Consider the following 22542-nt stretch of genomic DNA (forward strand, 5'->3'; position numbering starts at 1 on the left):
AAGTTCTAGCTACTCAGGAGGCTGTGGTGGGACGATTGCTTGAGGCCAGAAGTTCCAGTGAGCTATGATCGCACCATTGCATTCCAGCCTAAGTGACAGAGCAAGACTCTGTCTCTAAAGAAAAATAAAAATGAAAAAAGACTCTTATTAGAGGGCTTTAAGTGCTGTCTAAATCTCAATGGTAGCTTCAGTTCCTTTGCCTATTAAATCTTATTTTTCTAAGGTGTTTAGTTTTTTTTTGAGAAGGGGTCTCACTCTGTCATCCAGGCTGGAGTGCAATGGCATGATCTCAGCTCACTGCAACCTTTGCATCCTGGGCTCAAACAATCCTTCTGCCTCAGCCTCCCAAGTAGCTGGGACTACTGGCATGTGCCACTATGCTTGGCTAATTTTTGTATTTTTTTTTTTTTTTTTTTGTAGAGATGGGGTTTCACCATGTTACCCAGGCTGGTCTTGAACTCATGTACTCAAGCAGTTCACCCACGTTGGCCTCCCAAAGTGCTGGGATTAGAGGCATGAGCCACTGCACCTGACCGAAGGTTTCTTGCTCTTTCCCTAAATAGAATAGGAAGAGAATCACAAATTTTAATTCTGCTACTTCCCCTTGAGGCACTAAGCTGTGAAGAGTAAGTACTCTAAAAAGGGAGTATCTTATTAGCTAACAAATAACAAGAGATACCTGTCTACTTCTTACAAAGTTAAAGTGAGACTTCCTTTTAAATTTCTAAAACATAATGCGACCGGGCACGGTGGCTCACGCCTGTAATCCCAGTGCTTTGGGAGGCCGAGACGGGCGGAATCACGAGGTCAGGAGATCGAGACCATCCTGGCTAACACGGTGAAACCTCGTCTCTACTAAAAATACAAAAAATAAAAATAAAAAAATTAGCCGAGCGTAGTGGCGGGTGCCTGTAGTCCCAGCTACTCGGGAGCCTGAGGCAGGAGAATGGCGTGAACCTGGGAGACGGAGCTTGCAGTGAGCCGAGATCGCGCCACCGCTCTCCAGCCTGGGCGACTGAGCAAGACTCCTCTCAAAAAAAAAAAAAAAAAAAAAACCATAATGCATAGAAGACTAAAATGAACTCAAGGCTTTATTGTTAATTTTAATGTCATTGGTGTGCCAGTATCGTCCTACATTTCTGCTTGTCTGCTTACCAATTAGCACAGAGTAAATACTGATTGTTAGAAGAAAAATTAAACATGATTGTCAGGGAACATGTAGTGTCTTGACACATAGGCAACAGACTTAGCATTTCTTTCTTCTTTTCTTTTCTTTCTTATTTTGAGACAGTCTCGCCCTGTTACCCAGGCTGGAGTGCATTGGCACGATCTCGGCTCACTGCAACCTCCGCCTCCCAGGTTCAATCGATTCTCCTGCCTCAGCCTCCTGTATAGCTGGTACTACAGGCGCCAGCCACCACGCCCGGCTAATTTTTGTATTTTTAGTAGAGACGGGGTTTTACCATGTTGGCCAGGCTGGTCTCGAACTCCTGACCTCAGGTGATCCTCCTGCCTCGGCCTCTGAGAGTGCTGGGATTACAGGAGCAAGCCACTGCACTGGGCCTAGACTTAGCATTTCTCTTTATTTTGTTTTTTATTTTATTTTTTTGAGACAGAGTCTTGCTCTGTTACCCAGGCTAGAGTGCAGTGGTGCAATCTTGGCTTACTGCAACCTCTGCTTCCTGAATTCGAGCCATTCTTCTGCCTCAGCCTCCTGAGTAGCTGGGATTGCAGGCGCCCGCCACCACGCCCAGCTAATATTTGTATTTTTAGTAGAGACGGGGTTTCACCATGTTCGTCAGGCTCATCTCAAACTCCTCATCTCATGATCTGCCCAGCTCAGCGTCCCAAAGTGGTGGGATTACAGGCGTGAGCCACTGTGCCCCGCCTAGACTTAGCATTTCTGAGAGATTAGTTGTAGAGTGTGGACTTCCTTGGAAAATGAATATTTCTTTTGGAGCTTAAAAATTCTTGGCCATTTATACAAGAGCTTCAGTGAGTCTGGGAGTCAGAATAAGGATACCTGGATTTTAGTTCTTGCTCTGAGCAAGGCATTTAACCTCTTTGAACCTCAGTTTCCTCCTTCTGCAATAAGTAGGAGATTAAATGATCACTAAGAATCCTTTCATTCTTTTTTTTTTCTTCGAGATGGAGTTTCACTCTTGTCACCCAGGCTAGAATGCAGTAGCCAGTAGCGCTATCTTGGCTCACTGCAACCTCTGTCTCCCAGGTTCAAGTGATTCTCCTGCCTCAGCCTCCTGAGTAGCTGGGACTACAGGCGCGCACCACCATGCCCGTCTAATTTTTGTATTTTTAGTAGAGATGGGGTTTCACCATGTTGGCCAAGATGTTCTCAGTCTCCTGACCTTGTGATCCACCTACCCTGGCCTTCCAAAGTGCTGGGATTACAGGCATGAGCCACTGTGCCCGCCCCTTTCATTCTTGAAGTTTTATTGCTACTCTCACAATATTGTAGAATCAGCAGTGAGCCATGACAAGATTTGGCTTTTATTTTATTTTATTTTATTTTATTTTATTTATTAGAGACAGGGCCTTACTTTATTGCACAGGCTAGTCTCAAACTCCTAGGCTCGAGGGATCCTCCTACCTTCACCTCTCCAAATGCTGGGATTACAGGAATGAGCCACTGTGCCTGGCCTTTTACATTTGGCAGGTGGTTTTTATTTTGGCATTTAAATTTGGCAGATGGTTTTAGCAGCTATACCTAGATCCATAAATCTATCTTGTTATACTCTTGTATGGTCATGTCTACATAGATTAGAAGGTACTGTTTCTGGGCTGTGTGTGTGTGTGTGCATGTTCAATGTGCCGGGTTTGAACTTACCCAAATATTCAAGGTAATGCTTATATCTGGGTCCTTCCATTTGCTTAATGTTTCTATACAGCAACTGGTTGTGTTCAGACTTTCTCTCTGGCCTGCTTCTTCCAACTTGCTCTCTGGAGTCATACTCTTGACCTGGCCTCTCCTTTCTTGATTTGCATTTATTGAGAGGTTTTCAGGTACCAGGAACATTACAAAGCACTTCATTTCTGTTCATGTCATTTAATCCTTACAAATTCCCTGTACTAGTAATTTTTTTTTTTTTCTTTGAGACAGGGTCTCGCTCTGTTGCCCAGGCTGGAGTGCAGTGGCATGATCGTGGCTCACTGCAACCTCTGCCTCCTGAGTTCAAGCGATTCTCATGCCTCAGCCTCCTATCTGGGATTACAGGCATGTGCTACCACTCCCAGCTAATTTTTGTATTTTTAGTAGAACCGGGGTTTCACCATGTTGGCCAGGCTGGTTTCAAACTCCTGACCTCAGGTGACCTGCCCGCCTTGACCTCCTAAAGTGCTGGGATTACAAGCGTGAGCCACCACGTTCAGCCTTGTACTAGTAATTGTTGTTGTGTACTTTTATAATACTAGAAAACTGAGACTTAGAGAGGTGAAGTAACTTGTCTTGAGTTAACACTTAATAAGTGGTAGAGCTGGAATTAAAATTTCAGTCTGACTCCAAAGTTCATGCTCATAAGTAATATACCATATTGGCTCCATGATGATGATGATGATGGTGATAATGATGTTGTTAATTACAATATGTTGAGCACCTCCTGAGTGCCAAGCAATGCATTTGCCACCTTTTGCATTCCCATTTTACAACAATGGAAACTGCTCTTGCTATGGTCTGCTTTTATGCTAATAAGTATAAGTACCTAGGTTCCAAAGTATTGGGCATTATTAAATTGAATTGTGCTTTCAGTGCGTTTTTCCTTTTACTTTCTTTCCTGTTTTAATGGTCAACATCATAATGTTTTTCTAATTACTACCAATATTAACAATTTAATGTTGTCTGAATGTTTCTGCACTTTTTTCCCTCACTGATGCCTTAGCATTGAGGTTTTCTTTTTTGTTACCTTTGCTGTTTTTTTCTCTATCAAAAACAGATAATGGGGCTAAGATAATAGAGAAGAGAATGTACCAAGGACAGGCTAAATACGGGAAAGTTCAGATGCTAGAAATCTTCTGGGATCTCAGTTTGGGGACTAAAGATTTAAATGAAAAACTCCCTTTTTTTTTGGTAGCTGTCTTTTTAAAAAAATTGTTTTAATTTTTTTTTTTAGAGACAGGGCTCACTATGTTGCCAAGGCTGGACTCAGACTCATGGGGTCAAGTGATCCTCCCACCTCAGCCTCAGTCTCAGTCTCAGTAGCTGAGACTACAGGTGCACGCCACTCCACCCAGTGGTTGCTGTCTTTTATTGAAGGAATATTAGCGCTTTGGTACTTACTAGCTTGGTGATATAAGACACAGGATTTGACCTTACTAGCCCTAGTTTTCTTATCCGAAAATAGGGTAAATAAATATACCTCACAATGCATGGTTAGTTGTGGTGATGATTAAATGCAGTAACCAGTGTAAAACTCCTTAATATATTACTCAAAATTGTTAGCTTCCTCTTTTACCTTCAGATGTTAGTGGAATAATCCAGGTTATGTGGAGGTTATGTTAAGGTTGTGTTATGTGTGTCTTTTTAACATTTAGAAAATTTGGTGTTACTATACTAAATAAAAATTTATCAAGCTGTATCCTTAATATTTATGTACTTGGCTGTATGTAAGTTAGTTATGGATAAAAAAGGAAAAATCAATGTGCAAATTGGACATTCATTTGCTGCATGTGATTAGGTGATATTTCTATGTATTATGCCCAGCATGTAGGGCTACTCTTTGTAATTTCTTATTCCCCAAGATCATATGGAGATTATTGATTTTTAGCAGGAGGAGACTATTATATAATGCCTTCCAAATATTTATTTCAAGTTTATTGTTTTAGTAAGCAGATTTTCAGAAATAGTTGTCCGTATTCTCAGAAAAGATATATTCAGTCCTAAAATATTGTTTCTAATGTTATTAATTCCCAGTACATAGATCTCACCTTGCTTTGGACATGCCCACCTATAGGTAGGAAATAAAATTTTAGAATAAGTAGCATGTCTTAGTCTGCTCAGGCTACTATAACAGAATACTATAGACTGGGGGGGCTTAAACAAACATTTATTTCTTTTATTTTTATTTGTTTATTTTTGAGGCAGGGTCTTGCATTGTTGCCTAGGCTGGAGTGCAGCGGTGTAATCACAGCTCACAACTCACCTCTGGGCTCAAGCAATTCTCCCACCTCACCTCCCCTCCCTCCAGTAGCTGGGGGCTGCTGGCACACGCCACCATGCCTGGCTAATTTTTAAATTTTTTAGAGACAGAGTCTCATTATGTTACCCATGCTGATCTCGAGCTCTTGGGCTTAAATAATCCTTCAGCCTTGGCCTCCCAAAGTGCTGGGATTACAGGCATAAGTCACCAGGCCCAGCCACAGACATTTATTTCTAACAGTTCTGGATACTGGGAAGTCCAAGGTCAAGGTACCAGGAGACTGGGTATCTGTGAGGGCCTTCTTCCTGGTTTCCAGACAGTTGTCTTCTTGCATAGCCTCACATGATGGAAAGAGAGAGCTGTCTGGGTCCTTTTTGATAAAGTACTAATCCTATTAGCGAGGGCTTTACCCTCAATGACCTAATTATCTCCCAAAGAACCCACTTCCTATACCATCACACTGGGCGTCAGAATTTCCATATATAAATTGTAAGGGGACACAAACATTCAGTCCGTAACACAGTGAAATCTGATACTTTTGAGGTAAACCTGTGTCTAAAACACACCTTTGAATGGATTACTGCTCCCATTAGCCTTTTACTCATAACTATCCTGGTGTTTTTGTGTGATTAAATTTGTAAATTCTTTGGTGTACTCTTGAGCAGGCTCCCTTTCTTCTATGACTCAGAGCCTGGAGAGTTCCAGCCAAGCTCAAAAGTCAGGAACAGGGGGTGTGGACTTTTGGGCTATGCCAGTCAGCAGCTAGAATGTGGTTGGCAGTCTCCTCCCCTTCCTGCACTTCAGCTCTACACAGTGTGCATTCTGGAATGACAGGCATTCCTGGGTGAAGAGAGCCAGTGTGAAGAGAGTTTTGTAAGAACTGTAAGTGCCCAGGCTGTATGGGAAACAGAAACTTCAGCAGATGAACTGACCTTATGCCATTTCCTGATGTTTGGCAGTGACACTGAAAGAGGATCACATGTCCTCTCTTTATGTGGATTTATCTTTTATGAAAAGTTTGCTTTTGTCCGGGACAGTTTGTTGTCGTGAGATACATCAGACAATATAATCATGGGGCAAGCCGATGTCTCCAGACCGGTAAATCCAGATGCAGTTGGTGAGTAATAGAAGGCAGAGAAACAGAAAATCTTGACAGAAGCAAGGCAGATTTACAGGTGAACTTGAGTATTTATGCGAAGTTAAACACGAGAATGTTGATGATCCCAACTTTGAAATGTTTATGTTTGTGAAGAATGAATGAAGTCATGCAGAACATGGCGAGAAACTTAAAAAAATTAGATTTTTTAAAACTTAAAACCTTAAAAAATTTAGTTTATTAATTTATCACTCACAGTTTTGTTTTACTTGATCTCTTTGAAGTTTTTTATATTATATTGCTAAGGAATTATCTGTTAATTTCTTGCCATTACTAAAGATAAATGCTACAGAAACGTATTTAGAATTCGAAGATATTTTGCTAGTATTTTACAAAACTTGGAAAATAGAACTGTTAACTTCTATAGACAGAACCACTTTTAAGAATTAAGTTTTTAGACTTGGTTATACATTTTCCTAATAAGTCTCAGGCATTTTCCATTGCGCTAGTGTTTCCGTTTCTCTTAAGTCAATGCTTTGATATAAACTTTTCTGAAGTTGGTACATTTGAAATGTTACTGTCTAAGGGATAGCTAGAGACCAAGCTGATTGTGAGTATAGCTCAGAATTTCAAATCTTCTACGTGCAATGGTAGTCACTTGTCACTGCAAGCTCATTTTCCTAATCTTGTAGGGTTTTATATAAGATGACAATCATGAATTGGGAAAAACAGTTTTAAGCGGATGTTCATTAAAGGGTTGATTAAATATAAGCAAAACTAGGGAAAGCCTGTGAATCATTTCTGGACATTATAATATTTAAATAAGATTTATACCTTCACTTGGATTTATGGAGAAGCAGAAAACATGTTCAGTCCTAGGCTGTGTTTTTTGTTTTTTCAGAAACAAAAAATGTTGGTGACTTTTAAAAAATGCATAAAGTGTGGAAACACAGGTAACACTCCCAAATGTTTCGTAATGTAATGAGATTTTGTTTCTAAGGGTAGTATTTTCACCTGAGAACTTCCTAGATGAAATATCTTCAGCAGTATTTTTCATGTGTTACTGACACTGAGGCACATGGATCACAAAGTGAGTCATTCAGCAACAAATTTTCAGAACTGAAGTCAGGACTTGACTCACTTTACCTTGATCACTAGGGCTGTGTCTTTATCAATTCATTAACTCACTTAAAAAAATGAAATGTTGGCCGGGCGCGGTGGCTCAAGCCTGTAATCCCAGCACTTTGGGAGGCCGAGACGGGCGGATCACGAGGTCAGGAGATCGAGACCATCCTGGCTAACACAGTGAAACCCCCGTCTCTACTAAAAAAATACAAAAAACTAGCCGGGCGAGGTGGCGAGCACCTGTAGTCCCAGCTATTCGGGAGGCTGAGGCAGGAGAATGGCGTAAACCCGGGAGGGGGAGCTTGCAGTGAGCTGAGATCTGGCCACTGCACTCCAGCCTGGGCGACAAAGCGAGACTCCTTCTCAAAAAAAAAAAAAAAAAAATTGAAATGTTTCATAAATAGAAAAAGGTATAAAGAAAAACATAAAGAATCATCTGGGACCACTACCCAGCCTAACAGATGAAATTTAGAACATAAAGATAAACCTCATCTTATCCTTCTCTTCTGCATTCCCTTCTGATGACATTTTGCTTCTTTGTTTCCAGAATTAAACATTCTCCTATATTTGATAAATAACTCACTTTTGGGCCATAAATTCTCCTGTGGTTTCTATGCCAAACAGTAGTTGTTTGTTAGCAAGTATAGTAAGGACTCAATGCTGGGCATTTATCTATGAGATGGAAATGAAAGGGCTTTGAAAAACAATAAATTGTAAAGCAAGTACAATTTAGTGGTAAGTGGTGGTATTTAAGAAGAATGTCCATCTAACATCTATATACTGTATAAAAAAGTTATCTGAGTAAAGTTTGGTATTTTTATGCTTCTGAAAAAAAGTAAGAATCAAATTCATCAATTCTTTTTTTTTTTTTTTTTTTTTTTTTTTTTGAGATGGAGTCTCACTCTGTCGCCCAGGCTGGAGTGCAGTGGTGCGATCTCGGCTCACTGCAACCTCTACCCTCCGGGTTCAAGTGATTCTCCTGCCTCAGCCTCCCAAGTAGCTGAAATTCATCAATTCTATTCCTACCAGTAGCCCTAATAAAAGACATTTGAGGAAGAAATAGAAATCAGGAGCCTAACTAAGGTTTTTATGTTTCCTCTGGATTTAATTTTGGGGTTTTACTTCCTATTACCTAGATAATAAGTAGTTGATTATAAGCTATTTTCATGGACTGACTCCATTATTGTGCTATTTATAATTCAGGATGTATTCTCTTTGAGCAGATCAGGATCAGGTTATGAAGGTTTAACATTGAAAACCTTGAGAACTATACCAATTCCATTAAAGGTTTTCACCAAACAACAGTTTCTTCATTTAAGTTTAAAAGCCTTTATGTGGGTAGCTGATTGGAAAATCTTACCAGATTATTTGGAATGATAAATGTACAAAGTAAATTAAAACCTAAATTATTTGTTTACTCTTCTAGGCCTATGATATAGCACTTAATTTTGAGCTTTGAAATTAACAGTGCTAGGTTTGACAAGTCAACTGATGCAAAACACATGATGAATATATTGAATTGATTTATTATTACTTTCAGGCACTGTGAATAACAGGGAGGCCCCTGTGTAGATACCATTCATGTCTAGGCCCTCAAGAAGTTTGTTTTGTAGTTGAGAATTTAAAATATGAAAAAGGTATCCAAAATATTTATAATTTTTTTTTTAATTAAGGCATACTTCTTTTTTTTTTATTTGATTTTTTTTTTTTTTTTTTACTTAAAAAATTTATTTTTGTAAAAATGGGGTCTCACTGTGTTGACCAGGCTGGTCTCCAACCCTAGCCTCAATTGATCCTCCCACCTTGGGCTCCCAAAGTGCTGGGATTACAGGTGTGAGCCACCAAGCCCATCCCACTCCTTTTTTTAAGTTAATTGATTCCCTTGACTTGTAATGGAAGCCCAGAGCTATTAACCAAAGAGTCTGCTTTCAAATAAATAATCTTTGCATGAGGACTCATATGCAAATTTATGAGCTATTACAACCATATCCAACCAGAGTTTCTACTGTAGGATCTTTCTGACAACTGGTAAACTGAGTATTTGAATGTAGATTAGGAATCTGTGCTGTGGTATCCATTCAAGGAAATATGTTCTCATCAGTTAATTGAAAAAAATTATCCTTAAATAAAATATGTTCATAGGAGAAGCATGTAGATTTATCTAGATAAAGCATTGCAGAGCACATTAGTTCATGCCTATAATCCCAGCACTTTCAGAGGCTGTCGCAGGAGGATCACTTGAGTCCAGGAGTTTGGTACCAGCCTGCGCAACGTAGGGAGACACCGCTTCTACAAAAATAAAACTTTAGCCATTGTGGTGGTACTCATCTGTAGTCCCAGCTACTTGGGAAGCTAGGTAGGAGGATTGCTTGAGCCTGGTAGGTTGAGGCTGCAGTGACTCATGATTGCCCCTCTGTACTCCAGCCTGGGTGTCAGGGAGACACTGTCTCAAGAAAAAGAAACACAAACTTTCAAATCCTACTTGGTAGTTCTTAATGAACATAAAAACTGGTTTTTTGCTCACCAAAATTCTTTACTATGTGTCATATTAAAACAACTAGCCAATTATCACATATCCTTAAATTAGGCACAAGACCAAAGAATTTTTTCAATTGATTTTTTATTTTTAAACTTTTTTTTTTTTTTGGCCGGGTGTGGTGGTTCACGAAGCCTGTAATCGCAGCACTTTGGGAGGCCCAGGTGGGAGGATCATGAGGTCAGGAGATTGAGACCATCCTGGCTAACACGGTGAAACCCTGTCTCTACTAAAAATACAAACATTAGCTGGGCATGCTGGTCCGTGCCTGTAGTCCCAGCTACTCGGGAGGCTGAGGCAAGAGAATCGCTTGACCCAGGGAGGCAGAGGTTGCAGTGAGCCAAGATCGCGCCACTGCACTCCAGCCTGGTGACAGAGCCAGACTCTGTCTCAAAAAAAAAAAAAGGTTTTATTTGTTTGTTTGTTTGTATATTTATTTATTTACTTATTTTCGAGATGAAGTCTCACTCTGTCACCCAGGCTGGAGTGCAGTGGCGTGATCTCGGCTCACTGCAACCTCTGCTTCCCAGGTTCAAGTGACTCTCCTGTCTCATCCTCCTGAGTAGCTGGGACTACAGGTGCCCACCACTAAGACTGGCTAATTTTTGTAGTTTTAGTAGAGATGGGGTTTCACCATGTTGGCCAGGTTGCTCTCAAACTCCTGACCTCAAGTGATCTGCCTGCCTTGGCTTCCCAAATTGCTGGGATGACAGTTGTGAGCCACTGCCCTGGCCAATTTATTTATTTATTTATTTATTTTATTTATTTATTTATTTATTTTTGAGACGGAGTCTCGCTCTGGCGCCCAGGCTGGAGTGCAGTGGCCGGATCTCAGCTCACTGCAAGCTCCGCCTCCCGGGTTCACGCCATTCTCCTGCCTCAGCCTCCCGAGTAGCTGGGACTACAGGCGCCCGCCACCTCGCCCGGCTAGTTTATTTTTGTATTTTTTAGTAGAGACGGGGTTTCACCGTGTTAGCCAGGATGGTCTCGATCTCCCGACCTCGTGATCCGCCCGTCTCGGCCTCCCAAAGTGCTGGGATTACAGGCTTGAGCCACCGCGCCCGGCCTATTTTTTTTTTAATTGAAAATAATTGTACCTGTTGATGGGATACATAGTGGATATTTCAATATGTACGATGTGATTAGATTAGGGTAATTAGCATATTCATCATCTCCAATATGTATTATTTATTTGTATTGGGAAGGTTGAAATACTCCTCAGCTGTTTGAAACTATATATTATTAACTATAGTCATCCTGAAGTGGTATAGAACACTAGAACTTTTTTCTCCTATCTAGCTATAATTTTGTATTCTTTAACAAATCTTTTCCTATCCTTCCCTTCCTGTTATCTCTCCCAGCCTCTAGTAGCCTCTGTTGTACTTTTTACTCCTATGAGATCAACTTTTTTTTAGCTTCTGTGTATGAGTGAGAACATGTGGTGTTTAACTTCCTGTTCCTAGCTTATTTCACTTAAAATAATGTCCTTAGTTCCATCCATGTTGCTGAGAATGACAGGATTCCTCCCTCCCTCCCCTCCCTCCCTCCTTCCTTCCTTCCTTCCTTCCTTCCTTCCCCAGTCTGCCACCTGGTTGATCTCAGTTTCACTGTGCTCTCCTGTTTATTCTCCTGTTCTTTAGCCTCCAGCGCCTCTCACCTCACTTCGGTTTCACCTTATGTTATTAGGGATGGTCTCGATCTCCTGACCTCGCGGATCCGCCTGCCTCGGCCTCCCAAAGTGCTGGGATTACAGGCTTGAGTTCACTCATGCCCGCCTTTCTTTTCTTTTTTTCTTTTTAGGCAAGTCTCACTCTGTCAGCCCAGGCTGGAGTTCAGTGGCACGACCTCAGCTCGCTGCAACCTCTGCCTCCCAGGTTCAAGCACTCCTCCTGCCTCAGCCTCCCGAGTAGCTGAGACTACAGGCACACACCGCCACACCCAGATAATTTTTTTTTTCTGAGACAGGTCCCACTTGTCACCCAGGCTACGCATAGTGACACAATCACAGCTTACTGCAGCTTCAGCCTCCTAGGGTTCAAGCGATCCTCCCACTTTCAGCCTCAAGTAGCTGGAACTATAGGCACATGCCACCACACTCTGGCTAGTTTGGCTTTGAAGAGACCAGGCTTCTCTCTGTTGCCCTGACTGGTCTCAAATTCCTGAACCTGGAATCAAGTGATCTTCCTGCCTCAGCCTCCCAAAGTGCTGGGATTACAGTTGTGAGCTAGTGCATACCTGGCCTATTCTTTTTATAGGCTAAATGGTATTCCATTTTTATGTGTATACCACATTTTCTTTTTATCCATTCATTTGTTGTTGAACACCTAGGTTGATTCCATATCTTGGCCGCTTGTTGTAAACATGGAAGTGTAGATATCTCTTCAGTATAATGATTTCCTTTCCTTTGATGTATTCTCAGTAATTGTATTGCTGGATCATAATGTAGTTCTATTTGTAGTTTTTTTGAGGACCCTCCATACTTGTTCCCCATAGTGGCTGTACTAGTTTACATTCCCAATCGCATAGTAAATGCTCCCTTTCCTGCACCCTCACCAGCACTGGCTATTTTTGTCTTTTTGATAATAGCTCAACTGGGGTGAGCTGGATACCTCACTGTGGTTTTGATTTGCATTCACCTGATGATTAGTTATGTTGAGCATTTAAAAATATATTTGGCCTTTTTTTTTTTTTTGAACAGAGTCTCTCTCTCACTCTGCTCAGGCCGGAGTGCAGTGGTATGAGCAATCACCTCCAACCTCCTGGTTCAAGCTATTTTCCTGCCCCAGGCTCCTGGCGAAGCTGGGGATTACAGGCACCGTCACCATGCCCAGCTAATTTTTGTATTTTAATAGAATGGCTGGCTGTAGCCATTTGATTCTTAGTGAGAGCTGGGACGGGCGGAACATTTATGGGTCAGAGATCGGTGACCATCCTGATATCATAGAAACCCCGCCTCATTGCAACATAACCAGCCGTGGCGGGCGCTTGGTCCAGCAGCTGGCTGAGGCAGGAGAATGGCGTGAAATCTCCGAGGCGGAGCTTGCAGTGAGCTGATCCGCCACGCGACTCCAGCCTGGGGACAGAGCCAGACTCAGTTCAGTAAAAAAAAAAAGAAACGGGTTTCACCATGTTGCCAGGATGGTCTTTTTTTTTTTTTTTTTTTTTTTTTGAGACGGATTTGTCGCCCAGGCTGGGAGGCAGGGCTAATCTCGCTCACTGCAAGTTCGGCCCCGGGTTCACGCTTATTCTCCTGCCTCAGCCTCCCGAGTAGCTGGGACTACAGGCGCCTCACCGCGCTCGCTAATTTTTTTCTATTTTAGTAGAGACGAGTTTCACCATGGTCTCGGGATCTCTGACCTTGTGATCCGGGCCTCGCCTCCCAGTGCTGATTACAGGCGCGGAGCCACTGGGCTACCGGGCCGCCAGGATGGTCTTGATCTCCTGACCTTGTGGATCCGGGCCTGCCTCAGCCTCCCAAAGTACTGGGATTACAGGCGTAAGCCACAGCCCTTGGCCTGTTTGGCCATTTTTATGTCTTCTTTTGAGAAATGTTTCTTCAGATCATTTGGTCTTTCCCATTTTTATATTATTTAAATAATTATTTATTTATTTAATTTCTTCGAGGCAGAGTCTCGCTTTGTTGCCCAAGCGGAGTGCAGTGGCACAATTTCGGCTCACTGCAACCTCCGCCTCCCGGGTTCAAGCAGTTCTCTGCCTCAGCCTCCCGAGTAGCTGGGATTACAGGTGCCTGCCAGCACACCCAGCCAGTTTTTGTATTTTTAGTAGAGACAGGGTTTCACCATCTTGACCAGGCTAGTCTTGAACTCTTGACCTCGTGATCCACCTGCCTCGGCCCTCCGAAGCGCAGGGATTGCAGGCGTGAGCCACCTTGCCCAGCCATATTTAATTATTCTTTTTTAAGACAGTCTCGCTATGTGCCCAGGCTGGTCTTGAACTCCTGGGCTCACACGATCCTCCCACTTCGGCCTCCCAAAGTGCTAGGATTACAAGCATGAGTCACTGTACCCAGCCCTTCTTAATTTTAATTAGAAGGACCAAAGATTTTTAATAAATTCTTTCCAACCATTTGGTTTGGAACTTTCCTCCTCTGTCTTTCCATTTCACCTCTCTATCTTTTTTTTTTTTTTTTCCTTTTTGCCCCTTCATTTACCCTAATTCACTAATTAACTTTTCCCCCCACTTTTATTTTGCGTAATAATATATTGCTATAAAAGATACTATATATTCTCTTTCCTACATTCCTTTTCTATCACCATTTGATTTATTTTCTCTGAAATTTGGAGTTATGGGGTTCTCACCCTTATGATAATGGAAGTAGTTTTTGGGAATGTGATTTGGAAATATATCATCCCCCATCTCTACAAAAAAATGTAAAAATTAGCCAGTCGTGGTGGTGCACACCTATAGTCCCAGATCTTCAAGAGGCTGGGATGGGAGGATCACTTGAGCCCAGGAGGTTGAGGTTGCAGTGAGCCATGATCATGTCTGCAGGCTGGGCAACAGAGCAAGACTATGTCTGAAAAAAAAGAAAGGAAAAGAAATACATTATCACTTAGAGGCAAAATCCTAAGGAGATTGCTGGATGAATAAAATTTAACATAGCTACATAACAACAATAAAACAGGAGTAAATAATAGATAGGTTAATTTAAAATAAAGTACTTCATGGGATTTTGTAGAAAAAGTCTTAGTAGTATTTGGTTATCAGAATTAAAAAGACATTTCTCATACCTGTCTGCTGTTTATCTAACAGTAAATGCTTCCTTTTAAGAAGAAACAGGCTTACTTTTCTCATGTAATCCAGTGTTCAGGAGGAGGTGGCAATATAGGGGTCTGTCATAAACTCCTTAAAGGATTCTCTGTTATTATCAAATTTGGAATACCAACCAAAAATTTTTGATCCCTCTCTCTGCTCCAGTGGATTTTCTAAATACACTATTGATAAGGTTTGGCTCTGGGTCCCCAACCAAGTCTCATGTTGAATTGTAATTCCCAATGTTGAAAGTGGGACCTGGTGGAAGGTGATTGGATCATGGGGTGGATTTCTCATGAATGGTTTAACACCATCCGCTTAGTACTGTATTCAGGATAGTAAGTTCTCATGAGATCTGGTCATTTAAAAGTGTGTGGAAGCTGGGCGCGGTGGCTCATGCCAGTAATCCCAGCACTTTGGGAGGCTGAGGCAGGCGGATCACGAGGTCGAGAGTTCAAGACTAGCCTGGCCAACATGGTGAAGCCCTGTCTCTACTAAAAATACAAAAATTAGCTGGGCATGGTGGCACGTGCCTGTAGTCCCAGCTACTTGGGAGGCTGAGGCAGGAGAATCCGTTGAACCCTGGAGGCAAAGGTTGTGATGAGCCAAGACCACCATTGCACTCCAGCCTGTGCAACAGAGTGAGGCTCCATCTCAAAAAAAAAAGTGTGTGTGGCACCTGCACCCTTGCTCTCTTGCTCCTGTTCTGGGCCATGTGACATGTCTACTCCCCCTTCATCTTCCAGCATGATGGTAAGTTTCTGCAGCTTCCCCTGAAAACCTCTTTTCTTTTTTTTTTTTTTTTGAGACGGAGTCTCGCTCTGTCTCCCAGGCTGGAGTGCAGTGGCCAGATCTCAGCTCACTGCAAGCTCCGCCTCCCGGGTCCACGCCATTCTCCTGCCTCAGCCTCCCGAGTAGCTGGGACTACAGGCGCCCGCCACCTCACCCGGCTAGTTTTTTTTGTATTTTTTAGTAGAGACGGGGTTTCACCATATTAGCCAGGATGCATTCTCATCTCCTGACCTCATGATCCAATCTGCCTCCTCGCCTCCCAAAGTGCTGGGATTACAGGCTTGTCACCGCCCGGCCAAACTCCTCTTTTCTTTTATAAATTACACAGTCTCAGGTATTTCTTTTATTTATTTATTTATTTTATTTAGAGTCTCACTCTGTTGCCCAGGCTGGAGTCCAGTGGCACGATCTCAGCTCACTGCAATCTCTGCCTCCTGGGTTCAAGTGATTCTTTTGCCTCAGCCTCGTAGCTGGAACTACAGGCACGCACCACCATGCCTGGCTGATTTTTTTTTTGAGACGGAGTTCTGTAGCCCAGGCTGGAGGCAGTGGCCGGATCTCAGCTCACTGCAAGCCTCGGGCCCGGTTCACGCCATTCTCCTCGCCTCAGCCTCCCGAGTAGCTGGGATCACAGGCTCTCGGCCCACCTCGCTATTTTTGTATTTCTTAGTAGAGACGGGTTTCCACCGTATAGCTGTGATGGTCTGCATCTCCTGACCTCGATCCCATCTCGCCTCCCAAAGTGCTGGGATTACAGGCTTGAGCCACCAAGGCTCGCCTTTTTTTTTTTTGAGACAGAGTCTCGCCTGTGGCCCAGACTGGAGTGCAGTGGTGCACTGCTCACTGCAAGCCTCGGCCTCCGGTTCACGCATTCTCCTGCCTCATTCTCCTGCCTCAGTCTCCGAGTAGCTGGGACTACAGGTGACTGCCACTCACTCGCTAATTTTTTGTATTTTTAGTGGAAACGGGGTTTCACTGTGTTAGCCAGGATGGTCTCTGGATTCCTGACCTCGTGATCCGGCCTGCCTCAGCCCCAAAGTGCTGGGATTACAGGCGTGGAGCCACCAGACTCGCCACCCTTTTTATATTTTTAGTAGAGACAGGGTTTCGATATTGGCCAGGCTGGTCTCAAACTCCTGACCTCAGGTGATCCTCCTGCCTCGGCCTCCCAGAGTGCTGGGATTACAGGTGTGAGCCACTGTACCCGGCCTCAGGTAATTCTTTATAGTAATGCAAGAATGGACTAATAGACCTATTATCACAACCTACATGTGTATTTCCTCTTTCTTTTTTTTCTTTTTTTTTTTTTGAGACAGTCTCACTCTGTCGCCCAGGCTGGAGTGCAGTGGCACGATCTTGGCTTACTACATCCTCTGCCTCCTGGATTTAGGGCTATTCTCCTGCCTCAGCCTCCCAAGTAGCTGGCATTACAGGCGCCCACCACCATGCCCAGTTATGTATTTCCTCTTTCTACTTGCAAGTAAACTTTGGAAAGTTTGAAGGTTTTTTCCCATGAGTGAATAGCTTATATTCTGGCCCTTCACTATAAAAACATACCCTTAGCCTGGAATTTTTTTATCAGAGCAATGTGCACATTAAGTTGCCAGTGGTAAAGCAACATCACTACTTGATACAATCATGGGCAGAAATCTGTGTTTTTCCAGAGGTAGAATCTCAGACATAACTGTACCTGCAAGTTCAGAGAGAGAGACCTTCCACCTATCTTCTCCTGACTGCTTTGCCCAATTCTTTCTGATTCCCAAAGGTCAGAGCTATGCAGTATTTCCACAGGAAGTTGTGGGCCTTCTCTAGACAAAGCCTGCTTTGTTCATTAGTGGCAGGTTTACTTTCTGTAATTTTGCCGAAGTTTTCTGAAACAGTTCTTTAAAGCCAATAATAATCCTCTTTTAGAAGGCAAAAATAAGTTCAGTAGTGTAAATACCATAAATGAATGTTCTACATTTACAATGTTCTGATACTGTGGAAAGGTTGTTTATAGCAAATCTGTTTCCAGCTAGGTGGGCTTAAAAATAGACTAAACCATTATATTATGAAGATACTTGGTACTTCTTCATAGTGAAGTGTATATATACCTTGGAATAAAATCATACATCGGCCGGGCGCGGTGGCTCACGCCTGTAATCCCAGCACTTTGGGAGGCCGAGGCGGGCAGATCACGAGGTCAAAAGATCGAGACCATCCTGACTAACACAGTGAAACCCCGTTTCTACTAAAAATACAAAAAAATTAGCCGGGCGTGGTGGCGGACTCCTGTAGTCCCAGCTACTCGGGAGGCTGAGGCAGGAGAATGGCGTGAACCCGGGAGGCGGAGTTTGCAGTGAGCCGAGATGGCGCCACTGCACTCTAGCCCGGGCGACAGAGTGAGACACCAAAAAAAAAAAAAAAGAAAAGAAAACCTGATAAGGTATAAAACATAAAGATAGAATTCATACAGATCCAATAACTTTTGTTACTTATTACTAAGTCAAATAAAGCGGGGGGAAAGTGAGGCTATGCTGAAAACTGTTTTCTGTGGATTCCCGTTGCCTGTGCCTTATCTTGCCATCAACGTGGATAATTAAGAGGTAAGGCATGGTAGCTCACACACTTTGGGGGACTGAGGCAGGAGGATTGCTTGAGGCCAGGAGTTCTAGACCAGCCTGGGCAATATAGCGAAACCTGATCTCTACTCAGAAAATTAGCCAGGTGAGGTGGTATGCGCCTGTAGTTCTAGCTTCTCAGAAGCTGAGGCGGGAAGATTGCTTGAGCCTAGGAGTTCAAGGTTACAGTGAGTTATGATCATGCCATTGTACTCCAAGCTGAGTGAAACAGTGAGACAGTGTCTCAAAACAAAACAATAACCAAAAAAAAAACTGGCTGTGCCGGGTGTGGTGCACCCCTAGAGCCCCAGTGATTTGAGAGGCTGAAGCAGCAGGATTACTTGAGACCAGGAGTTTGAGGCTGCAGTGCACCGTGATCACGCCCCTTAATAGCCACTGCACTCTAGCCTGGGTAACATAACCCCATATCCAAAAAATATATATATATATGTATAATAAAATAAAGAATTGGTTGTAAATCTAATTCTAAAATTAACATTATCTTTGACCTAGGACATATCGTTTAATCCTGTTTTATCTTATATCTCCATCAAGTTATACAGGTATAATATGCATCTATAGTAAATAGTTAATGAATATTTTATCTGAAGATGAAAGGCGCTAAGTGGTTTTTATAAATATCATACATTTATTTAAAAATCACAGCCAGTGGCCAGGCGCTGTGGCTCACTTCTGTAATCCCAGCACTTTGGGAGGCCAAGGTGAGTAGATCCCTGAGGTCAGGAGTTGGAGCCCAGCCTGGCCAACATGGTGAAACCCCGTCTCTACTAAAAATACAAAAGTTAGCCGGGTATGGTGGCGGGCATCTGTAATTTCAGCTACTTGGGAGGCTGAGACAGGAGAATCCCTTGAACCCAGGAGGCAGGGGTTGCAGTGAGCTGAGATCATGCCATTGCCCTCCAGCCAGGGTTACAGAGTAACACTCTCTCTCAAAAAAAAAAAAAAATCGCCCCTGAAATTTATATGAACCAACTACACTTGCACTTAAAAACTTCAATTAAATATTGACTAGGAAAAATATGGTGGTTGAAGAAACTACTAGAACTCTGCATAGTTCATGATATAAGAAACAAGCCTATGATATGTGGGGTGCTACAACTTGAATAAGGGAGTAAGTAGTTTAAATACCAGGCCTGGTTTCAGGGTACTACTCAAACAGGAAACTCCAACTGTAATTTGGTTAGTTATCTTCCACTCCCAGCCTCCGCCCCCTCCAGAAAACACCAAGACTGTCAACTCTGTGACGTGCTTTCCTAATGGCCTGTAGCTACATGACTCAAAGAAAAGGTGTTTTCTTTGGAACACACAATTATAAAACTATACCCAGCATCCTACACCCTGATTTCTGGCAAACAAAGGGAAACTTTTTTTTTTTTTTTTCACTCATAGAAAACAGAATGGGGCCATAGGCCATTTAAAATGCCGTAACTAGTTTAAACAGAAACAACAGGATATCCAAATGTGACTGCCTGCCTATATTTTCTCTGTCAAATTGGAAATTAGAGGGAGCATTTTATAAAATCAGAGATGCTGAGAACAAAGATTTATATGCAAAATTGGCATATGAACAGTTTCAGGCTCATTTTTCTTAGTCCTTTATTAGTATAGAACAAATTTGGGTGTACTTATATCATTTTTTAAAAAATAGTGATGATTTCTGGATACCTGAGTATAGTTTTTGTTTTTTTGTTTGTTTGTTTTTTGAGGCAGGGTCTCCCTCTGTCACCCAGGTTGTAGTACAGTGGCACGATCACAGCTCACTGCAGCCTCAACCACCTGAGTTTAATTAAGGAGTTCCCTCACCTTAGTCTACCAAGTAGCTGGGACTGCAGGTGCATGCCACCACGCCCAGCCAATTGTTGTGTCTGTGTGGTTTTTGTTTTGTTTTGTTTTGTTTTTGTGAGGGAGTCTTGCTCTGTGGCCCATGCTGGAGTGCAGTGGAGTGGTCTCAGCTCACTGCAACCTCTGCCTCCCGGGTTCAAGAGATTCTCGTGCCTCAGCCTCCTGAGTAGCTGGAACTACAGGCACGTGCCACCACACCCAGCTAATTTTGTTTTTTTGTTTTTTGTGTTTTGTTTTAGTCGAAACAGGGTTTCATGTTGGCCATTCTGGTCTCAAACTCCTGACCTGAAGTGATCAACCCACCTCAGCCTCCCAAAGTGCTGGGATTATAGGCACAAGCCACCACACCCAGCCTAATTTTTGCATTTTTGTAGAGATGACGTCTCAGTATGTTGCCCAGGCTGGTCTTGACCTCCTGGGTTTAAGCAGTCCACCCACCTGGCCTTCCAATGTGCTAGGATTACAGGCGCGAGCCACTGCGCCCGGCCTGCTGTTTGTTCTGTAATGTATTCATCTGTCAGTTTCTCTTTGTTTCTGTTACAGTTTCTAAACATTGCAATTGAATCTTCTTGTTAAACAGAAATTCATACTGAGAAGCTTGAAGCTTGGACTATTGTAGCAGGATTTTTTTTGTTTTTGTTTTTTATTTATTTATTTATTTATTTTTAGATAAAGGGTATTGCTGTGTTGCCCAGGCTGGAGTGCAGTGGCTATTCACAGGTGCAATTATACATAACACAATACAGCCTCAACTCCTAGACTCAAGCAATCCTCCTGCCTCAGCCTCCTGAGTAACTGGGACAGGTGCATATCACTGTGCCCTGCCCAGTGTTATTGTAGCAGTTTTAGAGATAAATGGCTTAATTAGATCTAGTCAGCCACTGCTATGAAGGACTTATGCATTAATTTTTTTTTTTTTTTTTTTTTGAGACAGGGTCTCACTTGTTGCCCAGGCTGGAGTGCAGTGGCACGATCACAGCTCACTATAGACTCAACCTCCTGAGATCAAAGGATCCTCCTGCCCCAGCCTCCCAAGTGGCTAAGACTATAGGCAAGCACAACACCTGGCTAATTTTTTTTTTTTTTTGTAGAGACAGGGTCTCCCTATGTTGCTCAGGCTGATCTCAAACTCCTGGGCTCAAGTGATCCCCACGACCTTGACCTCCCAGAGTGCTAGGATTAAAAGCATGAGCCACCATGCCTGGCAAATTTATGCATTCTTCAAAACTCTTCATTTTGCAGGTAAAACACTTTTACCTGGCATATTTAGATCTTCATTAAATTTGGTTTCTAGCTCCTTTAGCACAATATTTTACTTGTGGCAAACTAGGAGAATATACTTAAGAACTCTTAGAATCCAGATTACAGTTCACAGGTTTCAACTGTGTAGGTTCTTATGTGTGGATGTTTTTCGATAAATGTACTGACAAATTGTTTGGAGATTTACAACGATTTGAAAAAAACTCACAGACAGGCCAGATGTGGTGGCTTTTGCCTGTAATTCCAGCACTTTGGGAATCTGAGGCAAGAGGATTACTTGAGGCCAGGAGTTCAAGGTCAACCCGGGCAACATAGTGAGACCCTATCTCTAGAAAAAATTTAAAAGTTAGCCAGCCATGGTGGCGCATGCCTGTTGTCTCAGCTACTCAGATAGCTGAGGTGGGAGAATCGCTTGATGTCCCCAGGAGTTGGAGGCTGCAGTGAGCTCTCATCCTGCCACTGCACTCTAGCCTGGGCAAGAGTGAGATGCTGTCTCAACAATTTTTAAAAAGAGGCTGGGCATGGTGGCTCATGCCTGTAATCCCAGCACTCTGGGAGGCCAAGGTGGGTGGATCACTTGAGATCAGGAGTTCAAGACCAGCCTGGTCAACATGTCGAAACCTCATCTCTACTAAAATTAGCTGGGCATGGTGGTGCACGCCTGTAGTCCCAGCTACTTAGGAGGCTAAGGCAGGAGAATCACTTGAACCTGGAAGGCAGAGGTTGCAGTGAGCTGAGATCGCACCACTGCACTCCAACCTGGGAGACAGTGAGATTCCATCTCCAAAAATAAAAAATACAAATAAATAATAAAAATACAAATAAAGCCAGGCACAGTGGCTCACACCTGTAATCCCAGCACTTTGGGAGACCAAGGCAGGTAGATCACCTGAGGTCAGGAGTTCAAGACCAGCCTAGCCAACATGGCAAAACCCCGTCTCTACTAAAAATACAAAAATTAGCTAGGTGTGGTGGTGCACACCTGTAATCCCGGCTACTTGGGAGGCTGAGCAAGAGAATTGCTTGAACCCAGGAGGCAGAAGTTGCAGTGAGCTGAGGTCATGCCATTGCACTCCAGCCTGGGTAACAAGAGCGAAACTTTGTCTCAGAAAAATAAATAAATAAAAATAAAAATGAATTAAATTAACTATAGCATATACTGTACTGCTGTAATTTCATAGTTACCTCCTATTACTATTGAAGTGAGCTCAAGTATTGCCAGTATCCACTTAAAATGCTGTATAATGCTAATCTTCTAGTGAGCAGTTTTTCATAGCTTAGTGCAATATCATAAATCTTGAATAACACCATGGGACCTCTACCACGTGCCACTAGTGATACTGGAAT

The 22542-nt window shown here is 42.8% G+C and overlaps 1 protein-coding gene across 17 annotated transcripts in view; it reads left to right on the top strand.

The window, feature by feature from the left end:
* Positions 1–22542, top strand: part of LOC101012887 (mediator of RNA polymerase II transcription subunit 18) — a 180797-nt gene that overhangs the window by 101064 nt on the left and 57191 nt on the right. For 2 of the 17 annotated variants that reach the window (XM_031666142.1, XM_031666144.1), the window contains exon 1: positions 5225–6267. The exons of the other annotated variants lie outside the window; for them this stretch is intronic. In XM_031666142.1, the coding sequence (XP_031522002.1) occupies positions 6222–6267 (46 nt within the window). In that variant the 5' untranslated portion in view covers positions 5225–6221. Of the gene's footprint in view, positions 1–5224; positions 6268–22542 lie in introns of those variants that run through there. 17 annotated transcript variants of the gene reach the window in all.

Source organism: Papio anubis, chromosome 1 (genome assembly GCF_008728515.1).
Source record: "Papio anubis isolate 15944 chromosome 1, Panubis1.0, whole genome shotgun sequence".
In the NCBI taxonomy this organism is placed as follows: domain Eukaryota; kingdom Metazoa; phylum Chordata; class Mammalia; order Primates; family Cercopithecidae; genus Papio; species Papio anubis.